This window comes from Dermacentor variabilis, chromosome 10 (genome assembly GCF_050947875.1).
Source record: "Dermacentor variabilis isolate Ectoservices chromosome 10, ASM5094787v1, whole genome shotgun sequence".
NCBI lineage: Eukaryota > Metazoa > Arthropoda > Arachnida > Ixodida > Ixodidae > Dermacentor > Dermacentor variabilis.
The window spans coordinates 51,473,344-51,498,793 of NC_134577.1; the positions used below are offsets into that span (position 1 = coordinate 51,473,344).

The 25,450-nt window shown below is 49.8% G+C and overlaps 1 protein-coding gene across 1 annotated transcript; it reads right to left on the reverse strand.

The window, feature by feature from the left end:
• Positions 1 to 2,226: 2,226 nt before the first annotated feature.
• LOC142560540 (ubiquitin-conjugating enzyme E2 Z-like) lies at positions 2,227 to 12,176 on the reverse strand. Its single transcript, XM_075672719.1, has 2 exons — positions 11,756 to 12,176; positions 2,227 to 3,361 (listed from the first exon to the last, which is right to left on the reverse strand). The coding sequence occupies exons 1-2, from the start codon at positions 12,071 to 12,073 to the stop codon at positions 2,846 to 2,848; spliced, it is 834 nt and encodes a 277-aa protein (XP_075528834.1). The 5' UTR covers positions 12,074 to 12,176; the 3' UTR covers positions 2,227 to 2,845.
• Positions 12,177 to 25,450: the final 13,274 nt, after the last annotated feature.

Here is a 25,450-nt window from a genome sequence, read left to right on the forward strand (position 1 = left end):
AGGAATATCATTTTCTTTGAGTGAGATCAAACTGTGTCCTGTCCGGCTTTAATTAAAAAATAGTCTTTCTCTCTCATTATTTGTTCCCTCCTCACATAGTCGCGCTTCAATCGCTGCTCTCCCCTTGCTCATGTCAATGACGATCGGTTCTCGAACGGGTTGCGCACGAAGCTTCGCGACCGATTGGGATCGACTTTGGCAGTCTATGCTTTTTTTAAATGCAAAAAGCAATAAGATTCTGCGAATACGAATAATCTCTGCTAATTCCAGTGGTTCCGCTTCTCCGTGCGTCCGTGGCGTAATTGTTTCAGTATCAGGCTTCTGTGCTTAGAGGTCCTGTATTCGAATCCCTCCGCCAAGCAACTTCAAGACTGTTTATTTAAGTATTTATACCACAGGATGTTCTTGGAAATGACCAGTTTTCAAAATCACGAAGCCGTTTAAAGCCAGAAGAACGAAGTTTAGACAAATCCTTGTACTAACAATCATTACCATGCTGGCTGAACCGCATTGCTTGGAGATGCCACAGACACTAGCCCCATTGTTACATTAATAATTCTATGAAACTCTATGGGAAAACTGAGGAAGCTGGCAGGCGTTCACGTTGAAGTTTTTGCGGTGCTCACAGTTGGACGAAGGACAAGGAAAGTACAAGAGACAAGCGCTGACTCTCACCAGGCGTTTATTCGGAAGCACACGATGAAAGATTGGTAACAGCACACTGTCAAAAAACCCGGGATAAAACTCCAGAACTTTTGCGAATTAAAAAAGCGTCCTATGAAAAGTCACGCGCACCAGCTGCGCTTTACCTTAGGCTGCCTCCTGTGCTGACCAAATACTCAAATTCTTCATCTCAGAGCCTTATCGCTGGCTGACTCGCACAGCATTCCCGTTTTCGTCTGATATTAAAGGCTTCAATTATTTCGCGAGCAAGTTGCACTCTGTGCTTCGAGAGCGCCATACTGTCTTTGAAATGTAGGTTACACCTGCATTCCCCCTAGTGAACGACTAAGTACGACTGCCTGTTTTCTGCTAGCGAGCGCTCGTGCTGACTCAGCCTTACAGTCACACACCTTCAACCTTAGCCTATATACGTTTTCCCGAAAGATAATGGAACCTGGTAGACGCTTTCAACTTTGCAGTTGACAAATTGACACCATGGTGTTTCTTATTTTACCATTTCCTACTTATTCCTCTGTCGGAGTCGACTCACATTTTTTCACACTGCAATTGTGTCGGGATTGGCCCACAGTTTTTGTTAAACAGATATCTACAAAGTGTTTCAGGTGCGCCTATAACGCTGTCCAGTTAAATTGTAGGCAGCTCCAACGCACATTTTGGAATCTATGTGATGTGGGGATTTCGTGAAGCTGTTAGTGAAATGCTTTAACCTTCTGCAACTCGTGTTCCTGCATAACGACGCGCCTGCCCGGCAAGTCAGTAAGACGCGGTAAGCCCAACCACACATCCCACGTGATCTGCACAACCACGGATGCCAGTGTCTCGCAGATCGGGTAACCTTTTTTTTTATCGCACCATCTACAGGATCAGCACAGTTCACTATTGCACTACCTCCAGGGCCGGACCCTCAATATTCATCAAGAACCGGACGGAGTAGACACGGTCAACCCCGGGAAAGAAGCCAATCACACATTTGCTGCGCTTGGTGACGTATATTTATTGTACGGAGGACATTTAGTGTCAGCTGTTTCACTGCATAATTCCGTAGAGAATGGAGCCGGAACCGGGACGTATTTACGGGGTGGTACCCGAAAATGCGTCCCGATTCGCCGATTCGTTATACGAGTGATGTCCTGTGCACGAGCTCTTCGACAAGTCGAGGGTGGTGTCGGCAGCAGCAGCAGCAGCAGCAGCAGCCACGGCATCAACAGCAGCATTGTGTATCACGTAGTCCTAGTGATAGTTCGAAATTTGAAACACAGATACCTTTTCTTGAAGTTTCATCTGAACTAATGACCGCAGCCAAGATTAGGAACCCGGTGGCGGATTCATCGGTGACATTTTTTAAAGATTGAACAGCGTGCTGAACTTGCCATCCCCATAGTGCATTCCTCTTTTATGTCATCATCATCCCTCATCACATCCTTACGTCATCGTTTGTGCTCCCGCTGTGCAGCGTGGCAGGCTAGAGAGCGCTTGTTCAGGCCGACCTGTCTGCCTTCCTCCAAATAAATTCTTTCTCTAAACCGAATTAATTAGGAATGTCTATAGGGAGCCCTCTGCTTTTCATATTTTCTCGTCCGATGACCATGAACTACGTATAGGCCGTAGGAAATAATCTGGCTAGCAAAGTAAGTTGTCGGGGGTATTGGTACATGGACGAGTACAGGAGCACGTACCAATTGTACGAATTCCATGGTACAAGCACGGAACATGGAACCTTGTCTGTGCTCTTTCGTGCTCACCTTTCTGTATGAAATATCCGATCTTGCTAGAGAGAGCCGATTAAATGTGGGAATGCATCTTCAATGAGTGTGCTGAGAATCTCAAAGTGACCCTTCCCTAGGTGATGTGCAAGGTGTTGCTTTTACGACAGTCAGGACGATGTCGCCAGCTGCGGCGGTTGCGCTATGTTCGGCATTTTTTCCACTCATGCGAGGTATGTGTTCGCATAACTTGAGCTTCATTTCATTCGGCAACTATCGCGAGTCACTGTTGAACAAGGCGACCTGATGCGCACTGAAACAAGGCGGTTGATTATAGAATAACTTAATTTAGATGTGAAGGCCCATGAGCGTCAAATATACGTCCTTTAGCATGGGCTCTCTTAGCGATTCGAAACGTGCATTGCTCTACGCGAGGACTGCACTGCGGTAGCTGATCATTATTGAGTATTTGCACCAGCCTTCGCACCAGCGTTCGCACCAGCGATAGCATCAGCCGTTGCTTCGGCTTCGTTCTTTCTCACCCGCTCGTTCAAGTCCTTGAGCCGCGTCAGCAGTGTCTCGTACTGAAAAGTTGTGTTCACCAGATTCGGACCCACATATTGCTGCTCCATAACGGTGCCGGTGAGATGAACCAGGCCTTTGACTTTTTCTTCATACTTGTCGTAACTCTCGGCGAACTGCTTCAATATTGTCGCCGCCAGGTCCGGTGGGCACGGAGGGATATCCTGTAGGCAGGCTTCTACGGCGTCGCAAACAGCAACCCTGATAGTCTCGTGCTGTATCCTGGCATTGTACTCTTTGGAGGAGACGGGAAACATGCCTTTTCCAAATCCAGGCTCGTTGTAGTACGGTTCCTCGTTAAGCAGCGACTGGATGGAAATCAGCACGCTGCTTAAGCTCTGGGCCGGGCTCCAGGAAGGTCCTGGCCATGTGCCGAGGATGCTGAGGCATACCTGCGTGAGAGAGAGAAATAAATATTGAATTCTAAGCACGAATGTTAACTAGAATTGTGTCAGGTTGACTAAAAAATTAAATTCTGGGGTTTTATGTGCCAAAACCACGATCTGATTATGAGGCACGCCGTAGTGGAAGACTACGACAGTTTGGACCACCTGGAGTTCTTTAACGTGCGCCTAAATCTAAGTACACGGCTGTTTTCGGATTTCGACCCCATCGAAATGCCACCGCCGGGGCCGGAATTCGATCCCACGACTTCGTGCTTAGCAGCCCATCACTATATCCACAATGGAACCGCGGCGGGTGTGTCAGGTTGACTGTCCTTTTCGATAAGGGGGAGAGTAGAAATTCCGGTTAAATTAAGCAGTGTCGTTGCTCACACACGTGTAGGAACGCAAATGATACATTTTCACGTCTTAGTGACGGGTGCTGGCAAGCAGCTAGCAAAGCAAACAGCCAACTAGGAAGTAAACAGTCTAATGGGTGAACTTGTGTGATCAAAACGGAAGGACATTTCGGCGGTGGGGATAAACACGGTCGGTGGTCGCCGAGCCGTGTGAGGCTGCTATCAAGCGGACACCAACCCTTAAGGATGTCTGCAAGGTGAAGAGCTTCCGTTAAAATTGAGCAGGCTCCGTAGTAAGGGCGGGCGAAGGCTTCAGACAAGAGATAATCAAATAAATTAAAAATTAGATTATGGGGTTTTACGTGCCAAAATCACTTTCTGATTAGGAGGCACGCCGTAGTGGAGGACTCCTGAAATTTCGACCACCTGGGGTTCTTTAAAGGGACACTAAAGCGAAAGAACAAATCAGTTTAGACTAATAAAGCATTGTTTGAGAACACTGCATGCACTCATTTCAAAATAATAGTTTGATTATTAGACGAGAAGATGAAGGTCGAAGTATCAGTATTTGAATTTCGCACCAAAACCCGGACGCCGGTACGTCAGTGCGACGTCAGGGATTCCAAAGTATGTTTTTGCATTTGGGCCGCGTCGGCTGTGTAAAGGTTCCCGAAACTTGCCATGTTGAATATTTGGTTCCTTTAGAACACAATGTAGTCAATCTGTGCGGCTTTATAATTAAGTAGGCCCTAGAAGATGCCATCAAAATCCATGACGTCACAGCGACCAGGTGCGGGAACTTCAAGGGGCGTCGCCAACCGTCTTTCGTTCTTGCGCCTTTTCAGGCTTACCAAGCGTCTTATTGTGGTAAGAGTGGTGTTTTTGGTGTAGTAGAAAGGCAATTTACTGATGCAGAAGAAATCATTTTCTCTTTAGTGTCCCTTTAACGTGCACGTAAATCTAAGTACACGGGTGTTTTCGCATTTCGCCTCCATCGAAATGGGGCCGCCGTGGCCGGGATTCCATCCCGTGACCTCGTGCTCAGCAGCCCAACACCGTAGCCACTGAGCAACTACGGCGGGTCGAGATAACCAAAGCGTCAGTCCTCCGATCGCAAGGTTAATTCTCAGTCTAGTTTTCGGAATGCATGCTGCGGGACAAGGGGAGTCCTACTTCTTCCTGCTGTTTCATTTTGCGCCGTTACATGTAGCAGATAACAGGGGCTTGGACCATGCGTTTCAACAGTGTCGTCACATAATAAATGGAAGCTTGCTTTGCCTCTTCCCATTTGCGAGTGCTGGATGCCGCTGCGTAAATGCCGGATGCCTTCATACGGAGTACACAACTTTGGCCACTCAGTGTATGCCCCTGCGTATGTGCCCGAAGAGGCAACGTGGGCAGCCGGGTGTGCGGAAGGGGTCATGTACCACTGCGTATTTGCTCCGATGGACAACTTGAGTCACTGGCTATGGGCGACCGAGTACGAGTCACTAGGTGTGTGAACGTTCTTGCTCAGTGCCTCCGAAAGTGTATGCGACACCGAGACATGAGCGAATAGGTAAGCAGAACAAGAGACAAGAATGGAAGTCGGCAACAGCAGTGGTCGAGTGTGAATAAATGATTTAAGTAAACAAAACGGAACCAGATTGCGCCTTAGGCGAGAGGGGTCGGATATATATAAGCAAAGAAGCGAAGGCGTTTCAGCATAATAATAATAATAATAATAATAATAATAATAATAATAATAATAATAATAATAATAATAATAATAATAATAATAATAATAATAATAATAATAATAATAATAATCAGCCTGTATTATGTCCACTGCAGGGCGAAGGCCTCTCCCTGCGATCTCCCTGCCTCTCCCTGTCCTGCGCCAACCGATTCCAACCAGTGCCCGCGAATTTCCCAATTTCATCGCTCCACCTAGTATTTCGTCGTCTTCGATTGCATTTTCCTTCTCTTGGTACCCATTCTGCAACCCTAATGGTCCAACGGTTATCTAACCGGCGCATTACATGACCTTCCCAGCTCCATTTTTCCCTCTTGATAATTAGAATATCGTCTATATCCGTTTGATCTCTGACCCAAACCGCTCTCTTTCTGTCTCTTAAAGTTATGCCTAGCATTCTTCGTTCCATCGCCCTTTGCGCGGTCCTTAACTTGTTCTCAAGCTTCTTTGTCAGTCTCCAAGTATCTGCCCCATATGTCAGCACCGGTAAAATGCGCTGATTGTACGTCTTCCTTTTCAATGATAATGGTAAGCTTCCAGTCAGGAGCTGGCAATGTCTGCCGTATGCGATCAAACCCATTTTTATTTTTCTGTGAATTTCCTTCTCATGACCAGGGTTCCCTGTGATTAATTGACCTAGGTAAACGTACTCTTCTACAGACTCTAGAGGCCGACTGGCGATCCTGAACTCTTGTTCCTTTGCCCGGTTATTTATCAAACATCAAATAACGCTTCCCTTATCACCGATTCCCACACACGCGTGAGATCCGCCCATTTTAGGGCCTCGTGCTTTGCCGTTTTGAATCGGACATGCAGCACCACTGTGGCGACTGCCAGCGAAACGTGTATGTTTCCTGCCCGCCGCCACGCAGTGGTGACATTAGCAACGCGGTAAAAAAAAAAATTACAACAACAAAAAAAGAAACGTCCGTTTATTGTTGTGGGTATTAATGTCACAGCGGTTATAAGAAGATTGCTGGGAAGCTGCTGAAGATAATATTTTACCGATTTTCCTGGAAATCGTACGATGTTGACAGCAGCAGTCGTGCGCGCCAGGTAAAGAAACGCGTCTTTCCTTCTCGCGCTTTCTTCTGCTTGCTTTGTTCAATATTATTAAAACGTAGTTGTGCTTTTCGATTTCTTGTATTATTGCTAGTGAACGTGTAACGTATCGAAACTCGAGCCACTCCATGCAGGTGCACAGAGAAAAAAAAAAATGGAGAGCTCAGCTCGCTGTCTGCATCTGCCTTCGTTTACGGCCTGATCTGATGCGGCGAGATCACCTTTTAGCTGGCCCCACTATTGGCAAAAAACTTCTTACGCTAGAATTGCTCGTAAGAGAAAATTCAGGCCGATCTTGATGCCGGACGTAAGGTTAGTGACGGCGGCCGGCCGGTGGCAAAGATCACTTATGAACGAGAAGTTGTGTGAATTCAGGACGGGCCCGGGCGGCCCGTTCTCGGTTCATCGTCGGGCCGCGCTGGCCCGCCAGCCAAGGCCGGGTCGTGAAACTGCAGCCCGTGCGCCTCTTTAATCCCAGCCACCCCGCGATAGAGCAAAGGGCCATGCGGGCGCGCCAAGCTGGCGATAAAACGTGGCTTTCTAAATTGCAAGCACCGGAAAACAATTGTTGCGCGATAATACCCGGAATGCGGGTATCAAGAAAGCAGTGTGCTCACATCTTCGTGCCGCACACAGCGACTCCGATTCGTGCTGCGTACTTTTCTAATATCTCCCACAGACAGGCCGCGCCACTGATTTCGACCCTCACGCAATATACATGACTAGCGGCGTACAAGTCAGCTGGCGCCGCGAACTATACTGCTTCGTTCGAAGTGCTCGTCAACGTTGCTTATCATTCCGTGGCCGCAAAACGTCTAGCTGATATCGTTTCGCGATGCTGTTAACACGGAAAGACCGTAGCCGCTGCGCACGACTTCGGGAAACACGCCGGAAAGGGAACGCAGGGAATATATCACGGCCCACCCATAGTGGCGCTGCTGCGTTCGAGAGCGCTGGCGCCGCCGTACAAGCGCACCAGACCTCGCATTCGCGCCGCCATCGTGCCGCTACCGTTGTCACGTGCTTGCGCTGCCCGCGCGTGTAGGATTAGAAGTTATGCAGAAACTCGCAGCGCACTTGGCTGCAAAAATGACGAATCCAAGTGGACGCGCAGTCGCGATTCGTTCAATCGTGTCTGCCGGATACCAGCGTTCTACCTTCCACTGCTCGCACGAGAGGTGTGCGCACCGACATTAGCGCCCCTGCTGAGCATCCGTGTGTCGGCCGTGTGCATAACACGTCGTCGTGCACACCCTGGCCTGACGGACGGTAAACTCGAAGCTGAGTCTATCTACTCTTCAGACGCTGACACACGCCGACGGTTTTCTTTCGGTCTCGTCTCGCGCACCATAGAGGTACGACGCCTGCATGCAACGCCACTGGTGTCACTCGTTTTCAAGCCCGAGTTCTAAGACGCATGCTATGCTTCACCTTCACGACAAATGGCCCATTTTCTTCTACATAACCTACGGGTGCACGGTAAGGAATCCCAGGTGGTCAATCTAAACCCCTACAACTGCCCCATAATCGTATCGGGGTTTCGGCACGTAAAACCCTAGAATTTTTTAACACGAAAGTATTTTATGCCAGGTTCCAGAATCGGCTTCCTGTAATTGATGTGACGTCGGCGCGAACGGAAAAGTTATGCTCTCTTGACAGGGATGACGCCGCCGTTTAGGAGCGGTGAATCGAAATACTGCTTCACGACACTAACAAGCGCCGACAGTGAGCACTTCGGTAGTCTCAGCGCAGCGGAAGCTCCAACGCGGTGTAACCTTGTTAGAGTGATCCAGCATTAGAATTCTAGGTCACTCTAGCCTGGTGTAGGTGGTGTAGGCCTTCTGCTGAGATGACGACGAAGCTTTCGCGCATGGTTTGTCTTTCGCGTCCGATTAGCCTGTGACGCCTCGTCGCCTACGGAGTGCGGCTTCAACATGCATCGGCAGGGTTTAAACTGCGCCTACTGCTTCGCTTGCGATGGCATCAACTAAAAAAAAAGACTGCTGTGCTAAGCGGCGCAGAACGGTAACAGCGTCGACGGGCGAACCTCGCTTTGCTCGGGCGAGATACGCGCCATCGTGAGGCAGAATGCGTATGCGAACTCTCGCACTCGCATTCCTGAAGTTGAGATGACAGTGATCTAAATAAAGGAAGGACGCTTGATTCTGCAACCCGTGAGGGAGCACGGCGGAGTTGAGCGCATCGCAGCTCGACTGGCTACCCAACCAACAAACACCCTCTCAATGGCCTAACACGATACGGAGCCGGACCAAAATGCTCGTACCTTCGCCGAAGCAACTCGGCAGCAGGACGCCGCACGCCAAGCAAAGCTGCAACACAGTCGCTGATCCGCCATTCGTGGCCTTTCGCTTCAGTTGGCCGCGAGTTCAGGACGAAGCGATGTGCTAAGAAAGCCCGTTCGCTTTCGCTTGTACGGTTTGCAAACGCCTGTGGTTTATGGTAGAGTGGCGCAGGGCTCGGCGCGTATGTTTCCCGGTCGAGAGTCGTTCGACGACTTTCTCTTGTGTGGCCATTGTCGAGGACACCCGGACAGTGGTAGGGTGCTCAAGTAAAACTCTTGCTTGGGCTAGCTGGTTCATGCTTTAATGTGTAAAGAGCAGGGCGCAGAGATCAGGACAGAAGAAGAACACGAACGATAAGACCGGCGCCAGGACCGGTGCCGACAGGACCGGTGACGCTGAAGGCTACTTGCAACTTCATTCTTCACGTACAATAAACGTGCAACAGCTACTGTGAAGACACCTTACACTTCCGTGTTTTACCGATTCCTATGAAACAGGGATCAATAATATTTTTTTGTTTACATAAACTTCGGGATAACCGTCAAGCTTGGCAACGTGGTAGACTATTTGGTAGAATTCAAAACACTGGATCCGTCTTCCTGTAGTGTTTACGTTTATTTAAAGATACCTTACATGCCCTTAGAGGCATTGTGTAAGGGGGGAAAGTACAATGAAACATTACTACATGAAATAATTAGAATACATATGTGAATACATATCAAAATATACAAGGTAAGGAATGCGCTAATATACGGTAGTATAGTGTTACAATATGTATAGGGAACAAACCGAACGATTTTTAACGCGACAGCTCATTCAACGATAAAAGTTCACACAGTAAAATAGAATCAACACTATTGCAGCGAGAGCGGGTTATAGTTACGGTATAACAAAGCAGTACCTAACGCGTAGTCTTACACTAATAACGGGAAATTCAGTGATAAAATAATAGGTTAGCTTATGTAGGTCTTGAAAAATGCGTTGATAGAAGAGGCTGGAAATATTCTTGGTCACTCTCATCAGCTACCGTGTTAGGAAGGTCGTTCTAAAAGCCAATGGCTCTTGGAAGAGCGGAGCGGGTAAATGAATTAGTCTTTCCGTAGATGCGCTTGAAATTGAAACGATTGCACAGCCTCTGTGACCTATTATGAGGAGTTTCGAGAGGCAGAACTGAGGGCGCTGTATTATGGACGTACTTATGAAATAGTAAAACAGGCCTATATCAAGACCATCATGCAAGGCCTGTAGCGAGAGGTCGAGTTTAATTTGTGTTGAAACGTGAAATAAAACGCGCGGCCTTATTCTGATTAGATTCGAGTTTTTCGATCAAATATTTCGTATGGGGAGACCAGAAGGATGCCGCGTATTCAAGCTGAGGTCGAACGAATGTTAGGTGAGCTAGTTTACGAATGTCTTTAGTAGAATTATGTAACTTGCGGCGTATGTACCCGAATTGCAGCGTCGTCGATAAAGCACACTTGTGCGCCGAGTTCCTTATCGGCTACCAGCAAGAAACGATGCTTGGCCGCAGCGGGTGTCGTTACTCACGTGCTTTCTTTTCAGTAACTTAAAAGCTCATGTGCAGAGCAATAAAGCAGGCAGCATTCTGCAGCTGCTGCGTTGCGTCACTTCAGTGGCGACGAGGATGGGATCGAGGCCACCCGAGTTTGACGGGACAGCAAGCAGTTGGGATGCCTACCGTGTTCGCCTCGATGCTTACTTCGAAGGCAACGATATTAAGGGCTCATCGAAACGCCGGGCGCTTTTGGTAGCAACGCTCAGGGACAGCGTAGTTCGAGTTCTTCAGGGACGTTGCCCGTCAACGCCCGTGAACAGCTTAGACTACGACGATGTTGTGAATGTGTTAGAAGAGCACCACAGCCCGCAAGTGAACGAGACAGCGGAAAGTCACGCATTTTTCATACAGAAGCAAGAAGATGGCGAGACAGTTAAAGAGTTTGTGGCCGACTTACGACGTCTTGCGAAATATTGCAACTTTGGCAGTTTTCTGGACAGAATGCTATGAGACCGGATAGTCTGTGGTATCCGGGACGACGACGCCAGGCGGTCGCTGCTGACGCAGAGGAAGCTGACTCAGCAGGAAGCTGAGGAATTCGCAATGTCTTCAGAAACGGCTGACCGTAACGTCCGTTCCATGAGTAATGCAGATGGCGAGAAAGACACTGGCAATGTGCTCTTCGTTCAACGGCGTCGAGGCAGCGGACGAAATACTGGCAGCGCGTACACGATAGACGAGACCCACGCCCTTCGTGCTGGAGATGCGGCTCAAGTCATTCGGCACACGAATGCCAACACGTCGGGAAGGTGTGCCGGGAAGGCGAGGACACTTGGCGAGAATGCGCCAACGCCGGCGCACCAACCAACAGGGATCTTGCGCGTTCAACGAACTGTCCGATAAGGAAGACAGCGGGGAAGAAATGCTTTTCGCAGAGTGGAATGGCATTGAGTTTTTTCTACATGATAGCTCCGCTTTTGCCCCCCGTCCTACATGCGGCACCTTCACCGGCTGTCGCAGGTGATTGCAGCAGTTGAACCTTTGGTAAGGCGAATGCGATTGATGCAGTGCCATCAGTGTGGCGGCGCATGCTCAGGTGCAAGTTATCTTGAATCGCGTTATAGGTAGACGGTGCCCGTGCAGTCCAAAGCAAGGCGTTCGAGAACTCTATAAATAGTGTGCGGATGAGTGTATTTTGGTGGTGTCTGAGACTCAGCAATACAAGTTCAGGGCGCTCACACACCGGCCTCGACAAGTGCCTACGAACTCTTAATCCTGAGCTCGTGCCTCTCTCTGTGGTTTACCCGCGTCAACGTATCGCCGTCCGTCAAACAGTGTCTACCTGGTTCGACGCTAATTCGCGCATTCGTTTTCTGTCACGTTCGTGCTCCCTTTGCTGACTCAAGCTCGGGCTAGGACGAGACGTACCTTTCCGCAAGCGTAGAGGTTCGGGTTGAATCGCACGCGGCCAGCGTCCGTGGTCATCAGGCGCACGAGGGGCGGCTTCATCGGGTAGTTACGGGGGCACTTCATGAAGAACTGGAAGAAGCCGTCCTCGTAGGGCGTGTCCGACGGCCCTACCACGATGGCGTGGAACTTGGTCAGGTCGTTCTCCTCGGGGGAGACGTAGATTCCAGGCAGCGGGTTGGCCTTGATCTCCGCGATGTCCTGTTTGACCCTCAGGAGGCAAGTGGCCGAGGGCTCCTGGTTCTCAATTGCCTTCGGGTCCCACGCGAGCGCGGTCATGGTGGCGTCACTTCATCCGAAAGTCGCCTCAAAACGCTGCAGCTTCTGTCGCTTTGCCTTCGCCGACTGGCTGTCAACGGATACGGCAAATTAGACATCGAACGGTCCGCGCCGCTACGCTTTTGGAACTGCCCTGATATTTTTTTTTTGTCTTGCCGGTCACCGACGTTTCAACAGCTGCGATGCATCATTCTGACGCATCATTCTGATGCAGGGCGCTAAGGGCGGTGGCGATGGTGACGATGATGATACCTTATGCAATGGCCCAAACCCACCGGATGAACTTTCTTGCTTGCTTGCTTGCTCCTCACTTGTGGCGCTTACCCACTACGGGGGATGGCCCAAGAAGCCGGCGGTGAAAGGTTAAAGGGAAGGGGAAAGAGAAAAACGTAATCGGAAGAATAAATCAGGGTGAAGTACAACGTTCATGTTAAGAAATAGATTTACGTGCCAGATGCAAAAATAAACATGTCTGTAATTATATATAAACAGTAAATTTTATTATTATTTTTAGGTGCTATTTGAATAATTTCGAACACGCAACCAGCGTTTTAATGAGCGATCCAATTATCGATTTCAAAAATTAACACGGTGGCCTACTCGTGTCACAGAGGTCGTCGCAAATGGCCACGCAGATTTTCCTGTGGTTAAAGCTCAATGAAAAGAAGCCCCGAAGGAGCGGATGTTTTGAGTAGTTAGAGAAATACACCATTTTCGGTTAGCAAATTATAGTTTCTTCTTCTGATTTCTGAATCGACGGCATGCTATTAGAAAGTGATGCATGTTTTCGGGTTCCTGGCAGGTAGGGCACAGGGGGGCGGTGCCAGACCAGACCTGTATCGGCAAAAATTAACAAGCCGTTCACCCGAGTCCACGACGAGTCCACGCGCCACTTCTTCTATGCTACGCGCAAAATGGCGAACCCCACAGTGGGGCATGTGGCAAAGAAATATTTCCCATTTTTTTGTTCAAATCAAAAGCGAGTCCATCTGAAAAGCTAGAGTGTCTCGAACGGGAAAACAAAATTGTGACGTAAGCCTTTTGCGTTACAGGAACAAGAAAGCAGCCAGTCGTCACGATAGAACTGCACCTTGTCGCGGGAACAGAAGGTCCTTGCGCCAATGAGAGAAGAGAGTTCGGTCACGTGTCCCAAAGCTCGGTTCCTTGCTGCACCACCAAATGGTATGGGCACAATCGATCGATTGTGTCCTCGTTATTGGGGATTTTTTTTTTTACGCGGAGCGGTCATGCATCGTCTTTCCTTTAGTGATTAGGTTGAGGCTCGCGCGATCAGCTGTCAGGAATCCAACTGTGTGTCCGCTAACACACAGTGCTCCATTGGTGCGGCGAGTTGTGGAAGAATAGGGGGAATACGTGTGCAGTTGTTGGATGAACAAATATTGACTGGCCTATTAAGGAATAGAATGAATCTGTTCGAGAAAGCTCACAGACCGCCGCCACATAAGGACTGCCTGTGTTGCCGGCCCTTTTCCACGCACAGCTTTCACCGAGGTTAAAAGAATCGCTCATCCGCGAGCGTTGTATCGCTAGCCTCCATAGAAGGGACTTCAACCCCGGAGCGCCGGCAAGAGCGCGTGTCGCTCGTTACACAGGGAGAAAGGGAGTAGCATCGCTTCATGACGGAATAAGTTTCTCGCATGTTACCTGCAAGCACCTACCCCAACTCACACGCAAACTAACGCAAACTCTGTCGCCTCGTAGCAAAAATAAGTGAATGGGTGCACACTTAAATCGACGCGCCTAAGCATGGGGGACGGCGACTACACCTAAAGCGCATGAATGTTCGAAGCCGACCGCTTCGTGACGGTCCGCAGAGTATGCGAGTCACTAGCGATAATACGCCTTTGCTAAAGTCTATATAGTACAGAACACCTACATTATATTATATAGTACAGAACATCTACGTTCCAAGCAGCTCGTGCGCACCAAGAACAAATCTATCGCGACTAAGCCTGCCCGCGAGGGATTAGACAGAAATTAAACAATCGGATACTGAGCCCACCGAGGAACCTTACTGAGTCCGAAACATGACACGCCGCTGCTTCAGAGTGTTTTGCAAATAAATAGCGAACAACAAAACAAACTGATCTGATTTAGTTCACAAGCGGAAAGTTTTGACAGCCTGGACTACATTTCGAGCCCCGCTTCTAGGACAAGCACTGCATACGCTGCTCGTGCCGTTTGGGCAAGGCGTAATGAACTCAGAAAGCGCTTACTGATCCTCTGAAGCTGCGGCCAAAGCTTCGTGTCGGCCACCTCGTCACCGTCTACGATATCTGCCGAAACAGAGGTGGGCTGAGCCGCAGCGACGTCATGCACATCCACTGTAAACAGGGAAGCAAGGGAGGCAACTAAGGCAAGCAGTGGACGCGTCTCAACGTGATACAATATGGCGGCGCCCACGGCATTGCCGCGGAAAGGGTCTATACGAGTGCTGTTCCGTGTGTAAGCTATTAGGCAAAACAGCTAGCAGCACCAAGAAACAGCAGCTGAAATGGCTGAAGTCCAGGATGGAGAGAGAGAGAGAGAGAGAGAGAGAGAGAGAGAGAGAAAGATAGACTGATTGCGAAGAGGAAGATGTTCGCAAAGAAAGCATCGTTTCAAGAGAGGAGGCGAAGAGCTCATTAGTAACAAAACCCTTTTCGAGTGCACCCAAGTTTGCCGGGCCCGCACGACACCCCAGTTCTAGCGGGGTTTTCGAAAGTTCACGTGGAAGAGAAAGAATTGAGAAGAAAAGCTTAACAAAATTAATCAGTTCGAAACGCTTCGCTACCAGCTTGAGGGGAGCTAACAGCAAAGTAAGGCGAAAGATCATTCGCACGAGCGTTGTCCTTTGAAACAAAAACAAAAGTGTGTCGAAGCGTCGCTTGTCGTGTCGGATTTCTCGGCTCGATGACAAAGAAGCGCCGGTGGAAGAAAAACAAGCGACCGTCATTAATGGCGATAGTGACTCGGACTGCTGAAACCCGAAGCTCCGGCGTGCATCTTAATGCATGACGCCGGTGGTCGGAGTCAATGCCGGCTGCTTAACGCAGGCTATGCGGTGTCGTCCCCGTTACTTCAGCTTTTTAGGGACTCCACTGGGTGCGTCGTGGGGTAAAGTTTTTATTGGGTACTGCAGTGGCAACACCCGAAACCACCTTTAAACGCGATCGCGTCGAAGCATCGCTCCGAAAGGCGAGCTTGTAGTCTTCAGCTTTGAATCCTGTAATCAGCTCCAGCTTTTTATACTCTAATCTTGAGATTTGTATTTAGGAACGTGTCTTTCACTCAGTGTGTTTTAGTTTAGGTTGCCTGCTGCATCACCCCAAGGCGTGCACCACGATCTGCTCCTAGAAGCCCGCATTTTGCAGGGTTCTGAATTACACGATGGTAGAGACAGTCACGCGGATCAGTGGTATTCCAGATCTCGGTCAGCTTAACCCCGGATGCCTTCAAGGTACCGTGGATGTCTCAATGAAACAGCCACCCTAAGCCAGCTTTCTTGCTAAACTGCATAGAGTATCTGGGCGCGAAACCGTTTGGTCGCAAAGTACACGGGCGATTAATCGCGCGCACGAGTTTATACCCAATGTTTTGCTGCGTTTCATGACGACACCTTTAGAATTTGGATTGTCAGAACGTTTGCACACATTTCACTCACTCACTCACTCACTCACTCACTCACTCACTCACTCACTCACTCACTCACTCACTCACTCACTCACTCACTCACTCACTCACTCACTCACTCACTCACTCACTCACTCACTCACTCACTCACTCACTCACGCACGCACGCACGCACGCACGCACGCACGCACGCACGCACGCACGCGCAAATATGTCGTGTTTGTGAAGTTCGAAGAAATTCTTTTTTTAGAAATCGAATGTATCGAGTGCTATACCTTGTGTTCCAGCTAAGGTTAGCGAAGACGTTCAACCAAAGGAATCTTTAAGAGACACACTGCAAAACACAAATAAAAAACGACGGTGTTCGGTTGTCATAGGTGTGACGACCAAACTGGGGCGCCCTTATATAGCGCAATTCGGCCTATTCATGATGAATACCTGCAGAAGTGTACGTTACCTGCGCGACAAGTCGCAATGTCCAGGTGGCTAATTAAATACTTCGCTAATTAACTTTTTAAATGCGCATTCACTTCAGGCAACATGCTACAATTGCGAAATATTGAAGCTGAGCATTAGTGATGTGTTTGCTTAGCAGAAATGTTCGTGTTAGCACCACTTTCGGTATATCCGGCCGTAAACGTGGTGCTGCGATATACGTTGGCGTGTCAGCTAACAATTTACCAAAAGCTCACGTCAAACCGTTGGAAATGACCTTAACTGTCGCACAAATGCATATTTTTTTTTTTTTGAGCTGCGTTTGGAGTTTGATATCTCGCAAGTGATGCATGGCGGTGGTGAGGTCATACAATCCGCCGCCAGGGCTGTGAGTGTCGCTGGCTAACACTCCCAGGGGCTAGTCTTGTACACGTAACCAAATACTGAAGAAACTAGAGTGGAAGGATAGCTGCCGCGGTAGCTTACTTGTTAATGCACCAAACGCAGCAGCGGCAAGCTATCTCATCGTGCACTTTGATTTCCCTTTGCCTCATTATTTCTGCTTTCCACTTAAGCATAAGTTTGTGCTCCCCACCCTTTCTCCGGCTTCGCTGTTTGTTTCTTCGAACGGTTGTGACTTATAGTCAGCGCCTGCGATTGCGGCGCAGGCGGAGATAACAAGGAGGAACATTCAGGGACGGCTGGTGTGGCAACTGGTATTCTGTCACTAATGATCACTGTGCGTGAGACTACGATTTTCCTTCTTTCCTGCGAGCGTAAAAAATATTCTGGCCAAATGAAAGATTCTAAAACAGGTCGAAGAGACTCTGACTCGAGCGCTCGGAAGGCTCTATCAATGCGAGATCTCGCCGTGTCGAACGAGCCACACATATAAAGGCTATGAAATAGATGTTTCGATACACGTAGACGTGTGCGCGAAGCAAACAGAAGAAAGTGGCACCCGAGGACGTTTACCGTTTCACTCCGTCAAAAACAAAGAGGCGTAGCTGATTTCTTTTTACCTCGAATCGTGTCTACGGGCCGACGCGATCTTCCGGCGTGTGGGGGCGTACAGTGAGCGCGCCACGATTGTGCCCAGCGTGTGGGCTGCAGGTGGAAGCTTGGATTCAGTGGTCCTTCAGGCCTTGATGGTATGGTCGATTACGCGCAGTACTCAGTAAAAAAAGAAAGCGCCGTACGTTGCTGTCCGGTTCGAGTGAGCGCTGCGCAGTGCTGGCTGCCTGTCACGACAGGAAGCAATCGTGGAGATAGAGGGACTCGCGACGGTGTGCACCCGAATTGACGACGTGCCTTTCCGTACCAGAATTTGCCTCGGTGGCTTGCCATTTTCTAAGTGGCTCAGCTGCGAACCTTGTGAAATATAGATTGAGATAGTCTGTGCTAGCCCATACACGGGGCTATGCACTCATAATGATTTGTGTAGATTTTAAAGCTCAGCTTTCTTTGTTCGTATCCTTCCGAATCCTTTCGAATTTCGATGACCATGACGGTGGTGGTGATAGCTGCTCTGCTGCTGCTGTCTTGCTGTTGTTGCTGCCGCTGCTGTTGCCGCCGCAGCCACCGTCGTCTTTCCGCATAGCCCACACAGACGGCATCACTCATGACGAATCAAATTGCTGCAAGTTATAGCGTGGAAAATACGGTACATGTAACCCTCTGGTAGTTGGAGAAGTATGGGAGAGGCCTTTGCCCTGCAGTGGGCGTAACCATGATGATGATGATGATGATGATGATGATGAACCATCTGTACTGCCCCTGCCTGCGCGCCACTGATCGGCTCCGTCCTCTACGGAATTACGCAGTGAAACAAGAAACTGTATAGCAAAGTGGAATGATCTCAGGGTTGGTGTAATGGAAACAGGTCCCATCCAGAACACCAATGTCATTCGCGCTTGCGTGGGTCACGTGACCCACATAGTGCGGGATGCGTCTCCGCATTCTGCCTGAGCTTATCCACGGTACGCAAGGGATTCGTCCAGACGGCGAGTTTTTCCCAGCGAGCCGGCAACGGCGAGCGGAGACCCGCGCCGAGTAACGGCGACTTCGAGGATGACGTAGGCCCTCGTCGGGGCGCGCGCGCCCAACTGCAGGCATAAATAAAGTTGTCTCCAATCCAATCTAATCCAATTCTCACAAGCGAGACTATACAGCTCATTTGTGAAAAGTTGGTTGTTTTCTCGTACGCTATGTTCTTTTCCCCTCCTCATCACGACGCGTTTCATGTGACTGATATTTATTTATTTATTTATTTATTTGATTTGTCGCAACCACTTTGTCACCCTGCACGGCAAAGCTTTCGAAAGTTTAACAGGTTTTGTGGTGTGCGCCACGCCAGATAAATTACTAAGCTAAATTGGCGCACGCATGTTCCCCGAGACGTCGAAAAATGGCGGAACATACAAAGTGTTTCGAGTTGTTCGAAGCAAACGTCACTTCTTTTTGAAAAGGACTGTTAAGGCTAACTTAACCAACCGGAATATATATCGACCCTAAGCATCAATCTAGGTAATTGCCCTTTCTCCCCGATCAAGAACTAAAGGACGTTTGTTTATGACAGAAGTTTGAACAAACGCGGCATTGATGTTCTGGTTGTTACACGAAGTTACGGTGTGTGAACACTTGCAATTAAAAAAAATATCACGCGAGCGTCGACCGCACGGCGTTTCAGTGGTCTTATAGCGAAGAGGGGCGGCCGGTTTGGTGGCAGTGTGCGGGGGCGAGCAAGGCGATTTCTATTTCATCATCATCATCATCATCATCAGCATCATCATCATCATCATCATCATCAACATAATCATCATCATCCTGGTTACGCCCACTGCATATTAGTAATGATATTGCCGGCTTTGTCTCTTAACGCATACATCTGATTCTTGCCAATTCCTAGTTTCTTCATTGCTTTTAGGCTTCCTCCATGCCTGAGAGCATGTTCAATTGGATCCATATTATACTTCCTTATGTCAGCTGTCTTACGCTTGTTGATTAACTTCGAAAGCTCTGCCAGTTCTATTCTAGCTGTAGGGTTAGGGGCTTCCATACATTGGTGTTTCTTGATCAGATCTTTCGTCTCCTGCGATAGCTTACTGGTATCCTGTCTAACGGAGTTACCACCGACTTCTATTGCACAGTCCTTAATGGTGCCCACAAGATTGTCGTTCATTGCTTCAACACTAAGGTCCTCTTCCTGAGTTAAAGCCGAATACCTGTTCTGTAGCTTGATCTGGAATTCCTCTATTTTCCCTCTTACCGCTAACTCATTGATCGGCTTCTTATGTACCAGTTTCTTCCGTTCCCTCCTCAAGTCTAGGCTAATTCGAGTTCTTACCATCCTATAGTCACTGCAGCGCACCTTGCTGAGCACGTCCACATCTTGTATGATGCCAGGATTAGCGCAGAGTATGAAGTCTATTTCATTTCTAGTCTCGTCGTTCGGGCTCCTCCACGTCCACTTTCGGCTATCCCGCTTGCGGAAGAAGGTATTCATTATCCGCATATTATTCTGTTCCGCAAACTCCACTAATAACTCTCCCCTGCTATTCCTGGTGCCTATGCTATATTCCCCCACTGCCTTGTCTCCAGCCTGCTTCTTGCCTACCTTGGCATTGAGGTCGCCCATCAGTATAGTGTATTTTGTTTTCGCTTTACCCATCACCGATTCCACGTCTTCATAGAAGCTTTCGACTTCCTGGTCATCGTGACTGGATGTAGGGGCGTAGACCTGTACAACCTTCATTTTGTACCTCTTATTAAGTTTCACAACAAGACCTGCCACCCTCTCGTTAATGCTATAGAATTCCTGTATGTTACTAGCTATATTCTTATTAATCAGGAATCCGACTCCTAGTTCTCGTCTCTCAGCCAAGCCCCGGTAGCACAGGACGTGCCCGCTTTTTAGCACTGTGTATGCTTCTTTTGGCCTCCTAACTTCACTGAGCCCTATTATATCCCATTTACTGCCCTCTAATTCCTCCAATAGCACTGCTAGACACGCCTCACTAGATAACGTGCTGGCGTTAAACGTTGCCAGGTTCATATTCCAATGGCGCCCTGTCCGGAGCCAGGGATTCTTAGCACCCTCTGCTTCGTCGCAGGTCTGACCGCCGCCGTGGTCAGTTGCTTCGCAGCTGCTGGGGACTGAGGGCCGGGGTTTGATTGTGTTCATATAGGAGGTTGTGGCCAAGTACTGCACCAGGGTGGCCAATCTTGCTCTGGTGAGGGAGTGCGTTACCGGTTCTGGTCACTGGGATCGGCCACACTCCAGGCCTGTTTATACAATTTTACCAACACACGGATTTTTCCAATCCGGTGGAAAATTGCGCGGCACCTGGATTCGAACCACGGACCTCTTGCCCGCGAGGCGGGTGTTCTACCGCTACGTCGCCGCTGCGTCCTATTTCTATTTCGAATGCCCTCTACTGCTCTGTTCGACTCTGAAGGGCCTCTTGTCGCTACAGGGCCGCTGACACGCCATGGCCTGTGCGCTCCCTCGATATTGTTAAAAAGTTACAAGGATGTACGTACGGGCTCTAGTCACTCTATTATTGCGGAAGCCATGCATCTATGTTGATCGCGCATTGTGATTGTCATGGGCAAAGTTTCTTGCTGATGCAGATATTGCCGAGGAGGAGGAATAAACTTTTATTGTACAACCAGCATTTTATGATGGCCGGGCCTAAGCCTCCCATGAAGGGACGTCGAGGGCTTGCCTCGCCGCCGCCTCACGGGCGTGCTGGGTCGCCCAGGTTTGGTCGTCGAGGGCGGAGCTCCGCAGAGCCTCATGGAACCTCGACGAGAGAGTCGTGGTGTTTGTGTGTACTGTGCTGACCACTCCCACAGCATATGCGGAAGCGTAGCCGGGTGAATGCCACAGCGCCGGCAGTTGGGGGTAGTGTAGACGTCAGGAAATATAAGGTGGAGGCGGGCGGGTGAAAGGTACGTGTTTGTTTGTAGTAGACGCAGGGTGGTAGCCTGCGCCCGGCTGAACTTTGGGTGAGGCGGGGGGAAGGCTCGGCGACCGAGGTAAAATGCCTTGAAGAGATCGTTATAAGTTGTCAGATGGTCACTGGTGTCCAACTCATCTCCAGTGACTCCGGCGCGGTTGACTAGGCCTCGGGTAATGGAGTGGGTGACCTCGTTGAGACTGGGAAGGTGTGGGTGGACAGGGCCCGCATGGGCCGGGATCCATGTTAGGGAGATTATGCTGTCTTTAGAGTGTGGTGCCTGGCAGAGGATGCGAAAAGCTTGGGGAGAAATACGGCCTTTGCTGAAGTTAGTGACGGCTGAGCGAGAGTCACACAGATGGTGTGACAGGTGGAATCTAGAGTGGCCAGGGCGATGGCCACTTCTTCAGCCGTCTCGGCAGTGGGGATAGTGACTCTGGAGGCGTGGTGTAGGACTCCGTCGCGTGTGGCGACGGCCGCAATTCGTGTGCCATCGGAATATTGGGCTGCATCAATAAATGTGACTCCAGGTACGTGAGCAAGGGCTTTTATGATAGCTCCGGCCCGAGCTTGGCGCCAGGCCCTGTTATATTCAAGATGTATGTTTCTAGGGATAGGGTCTATGTAGATCCAGCTACGGATGTCGGTCGGGATCGGTTGTTTGGGGCCCTGTTGCTGATGGTAGGTGAAGCCAAGCGGGGATAGAATAAAGCGTCCCGTTTAAAGGTGAGCCGTTCAAGCTGAGAGCGTTGTTGGGCTTCAATGAGTTCGGAATGGTTGTTGTGAACTCCCAGTTGGTTGAAGAGTTCAGTGCTGGTGCAATGCGGGAGGCCAAGTGCTTGCTTGTAGACCCCTCATATGAGGGTGTCGAGCTTGTTTTGTTCAGCCTGGTACCAGTTGAGGTATGCAGCAACGTAGGTAATGTGACATATGACAAAAGATTGGACGAGGCGGAGAAGGCTTTCTTCTCTGAGTCCCCCTCGTCGGTTAGAGATACGTTTAAGAAGTCGTAGGGTGTTTTGAGATTGGGTACAGATCTTGGTGAGAGCCAAGGCGTTGGAGCCGTTGGTAGAGATGGTGAGACCGAGGACCCGGATTCTAGGGACGTGTGGGATAGGACTGCCATCTTGAAGGCGCAGGGTGATGGCTTCACAGCGTCGGTGATCAGATTGGTGTTTGGGAGGGCGACCCCGCTGAATGGGCTTGTAGAGCAGAAGCTCCGATTTATCCGATGAACAGCGCAGTCCAGTCCCTTGGAGATAGGCTTCAACCGTGTCAATCGCCGTTTGGAGGGCTGACTCCACTTGACCATCACTGCCTCGGTACGACCAGATGGTGATGTCGTCGGCGTAGATGGTATGGGTGATATTGTCGACTCGTTGTAGTTGCCGGGAAAGGCCAATCATGACTAAGTTAAAGAGCATGGGAGAGATAACTGAACCTTGCGGGATACCTTTGCTGCCAAGGGGAAGCTGGTCTGGTCGTAAATCCCCGGCCGAGAGGGTGGCCGTGGGATTTGAGAGAAAGTCACGAATGTAATTGTAGGCTCGCTCTCCGAGGTGGAGGGGGGAGATCTGGTCAAGGATAGCTGCATGAGAAATGTTATCAAAGGCTTGAGTGAGGTCGAGTCCAAGGATGGCTTTCATGTTACGGGAACGATCGTTTAGAACTTGATGTTTGAGCTGCAACATAGCGTCTTGGGTAGAAAGGTGAGAGCGAAATCCAATGATGGTGTGGGGATAGAGAGAGTTGTCTTCGAGGTGACTGTTGATGCGTGCTAAGCAAGCGTGTTCCATCACCTTGCCTACGCATGAAGTGAGGGAGATGGGCCTTAGGTTATTGAGGCTAGATGGTTTGCCAGGCTTTGGAATTAGGATAACGTTGGCAGTGTTCCAGGCAGCTGGGAGGGCGCCACTGCACCAGCAATCGTTGATGTAGTCAGTCAGATGGGACACGGATTCGTCATCAAGATTTCGAAGGTTTTTGTTAGTGACCCCGTCTGGCCCTGGAGCAGAACGACCGTTAAGCTTGCGAAGAGCAGCATGTATTTCAGATACGCTGAAATCGGCGTCTAGTGTAGGATTGGAATTACCGATGTAATTGCTGTGTGGACTGACTTGTCCCCTGGAGATATATCTGGTGCAGAGGTAGTCAAGCACCTGTTGTGGACCTTGCTTAAGGGTCTCCGTATAAAGGAGCTGCTGCAGCCGATCCTGTTGGGTGGTGCGGGTGGTGGTATTATCAAGCAGATGTTTGAGGAGTTTCCACGAGTAGGGGCGATGAAGTTGTCCATCCACCGTGTTACACAGCTCGGTACATTGTTGCGGGCTGATGATTTGACAATGCTCCTCGATGGCTGTGTTGAGTTTGGAGATCTTACTTCTGAGGCGACGGTTTAGGCGCTACCCCTTCCATCGGGCTAGGATGGAGGCCTTAGCTTCCAGAAGATGGGCGAGGCGGCTATCCATGCGTTCAACTGAGGCATCTGTAGTTACCACCCGAGTGGCCGTTTGAACATCAGTGCGTAGCGCTTGGATCCAGGTGTTAATGTCGGCAATACCTTCTGCTGAGGTAGAACCAATGCGTATCTTACGAAAAACATCCCAGTCGGTAATGGTGAATTCTTTAGTGGGGGCAGGGGTGGCAGCGAGTTGGGGTAAAGAGAGAGCAAGGATATTATGGTCGCTGCCCAGGTCTTGCTGGGTATTGGTCCAGTGTGCATTGTTGATATGTTTGATGAAGCTGAGGTCGGGGGTAGAATCCCGGGTAGTGGAGGTACCGAGGCGTGTGGGAAATGAGGGATCCGTGATGAGCGTAAGGCCTAAGTCATGGTAATCTTGCCAGTGGTTGCGAGCTGCAGCTTCCGTGCGAACGTAGCCCCAGCCTGTATGGGCGAGGTTGAAATCGCCGCCGATGAGTAGGGGTTGCGTTCCAGCTACGTGAAGAGCCTTCTTAAAGAGGGTGAGGAAGCGACAGCTTGCTTTGTCCTTGGGGCTATTGTAAATGTTCAGAAGGAAGATGCATTCTTTCCGTTTACGATTGGGAATTAATTCGAGGACTAGATGTTCGATGTGAGGACTATTGTGATCATGTTCGATAACAGGAATACCACGCCGTACTAGGGTGGAGACCCGGCGAAGAGGGTGGGTGTTATGGAAGGTTTGATAACCGGGGAGCGTGGTGGGGGCGTTATTAGTTTCTTGAAGTAGGATAGCATCCGGGCGGCGGGTATGTTGGCGTAGGTATTGTTTGAGTACCGGTTGTTTTTGTTGAAAGCCTCGGCAGTTCCACTGCCAAATGAGGGCGCTTGATTAGTCTGAGCCATGATGGGAGATGGTGGATGTCACCATCGGCGTCCCGGAAGGGTCGCAGACGGGGGCGGCATGGCTAGGAGGCGTGAGAATATGAGTTCCAGGTTGGTCACTCGTTGAACAATACCAATGAAGGCTTGCTGGATGGAGTCCAGTGCATGTTGGAAAGTGCTAATAGTTGTTTGAAGTGAGATGAGCATGTCTTTAACTTCAGAGCGGACCTGGCCCGTGGCTCCATCTTGCAGGGCTCTCTTCTTTGGGGCGGGAGTCGAGGGGGCCTCCTGACTAGGGGCAGGGACGTTCTTTGCGATAGGTGTAGGGGCTGGTGTTTGGGGTTGTTTGAGGTCTCTAACCTCCTGCGTGAGTTTAGTTAGATCGCGTAGGATGGCGTTCTCTCGCTTAAGTTGAGCTATTTCTGGGTTATCTGCTGAAAGAGGAGAGGTGACTTGTGTGTTGGCGATCTTACGACCCTGTCGTGAGGTGCCCCTGAGAGCCTGTTGCTGTTGGTAGATGTGATGCGTGAAGCCGATGCAGACCGTGATATTGAGCGTTGTTGCCTGGATCGAGATGGAGTTCTGGAGCGGCAACGGCTACCCCTTGACGGTGTGCGGGAGTGTGGCCTGGTTCTGGTGTTGAGGGTGGAGGGGCCGGATTGTTTATAGGTGGCTTGGCTGGTTGTTCGTCGTTCCCCGATACGCCTGCGGATGACGTACGGGGTTTTATAACGAGCGGCACAGCATTTGTCCGCGGTGAGATGGGGACCACCACAGAGCGAGCACTTAGGGTTACAGTTATGGTTGGCGGGCGGGTTGCGGACACCGCAGCCCCGGCAAATCTTGTTATTTGGGTAGGGACAAACCTCCGTACGGTGTCCTAGGCGGCCATACTGGTAACAAATGTCAATTTGCTTCCGATATAGCGAACATGGGAGTAACGTGGAGCCGCAGCGGACCTGATAAGGCACATCCAGTCCGTCAAAAGCGATGATCACTGTTGTAGTAGAAGCGATGCGCTTGGCTGCCAAGGCTGTCGGGTTT

Excerpts from the sequence above, each read along its gene's own strand:
- LOC142560540 (XM_075672719.1), bottom strand. The coding sequence starts at position 12,073 with ATGACCGCGCTCGCGTGGGACCCGAAGGCAATTGAGAACCAGGAGCCC. Across the intron at positions 3,362-11,755 it reads ACCTCTACGCTTGCGGAAAG|GTATGCCTCAGCATCCTCGG; the intron begins GTACGTCTCGTC and ends TCTCTCACGCAG.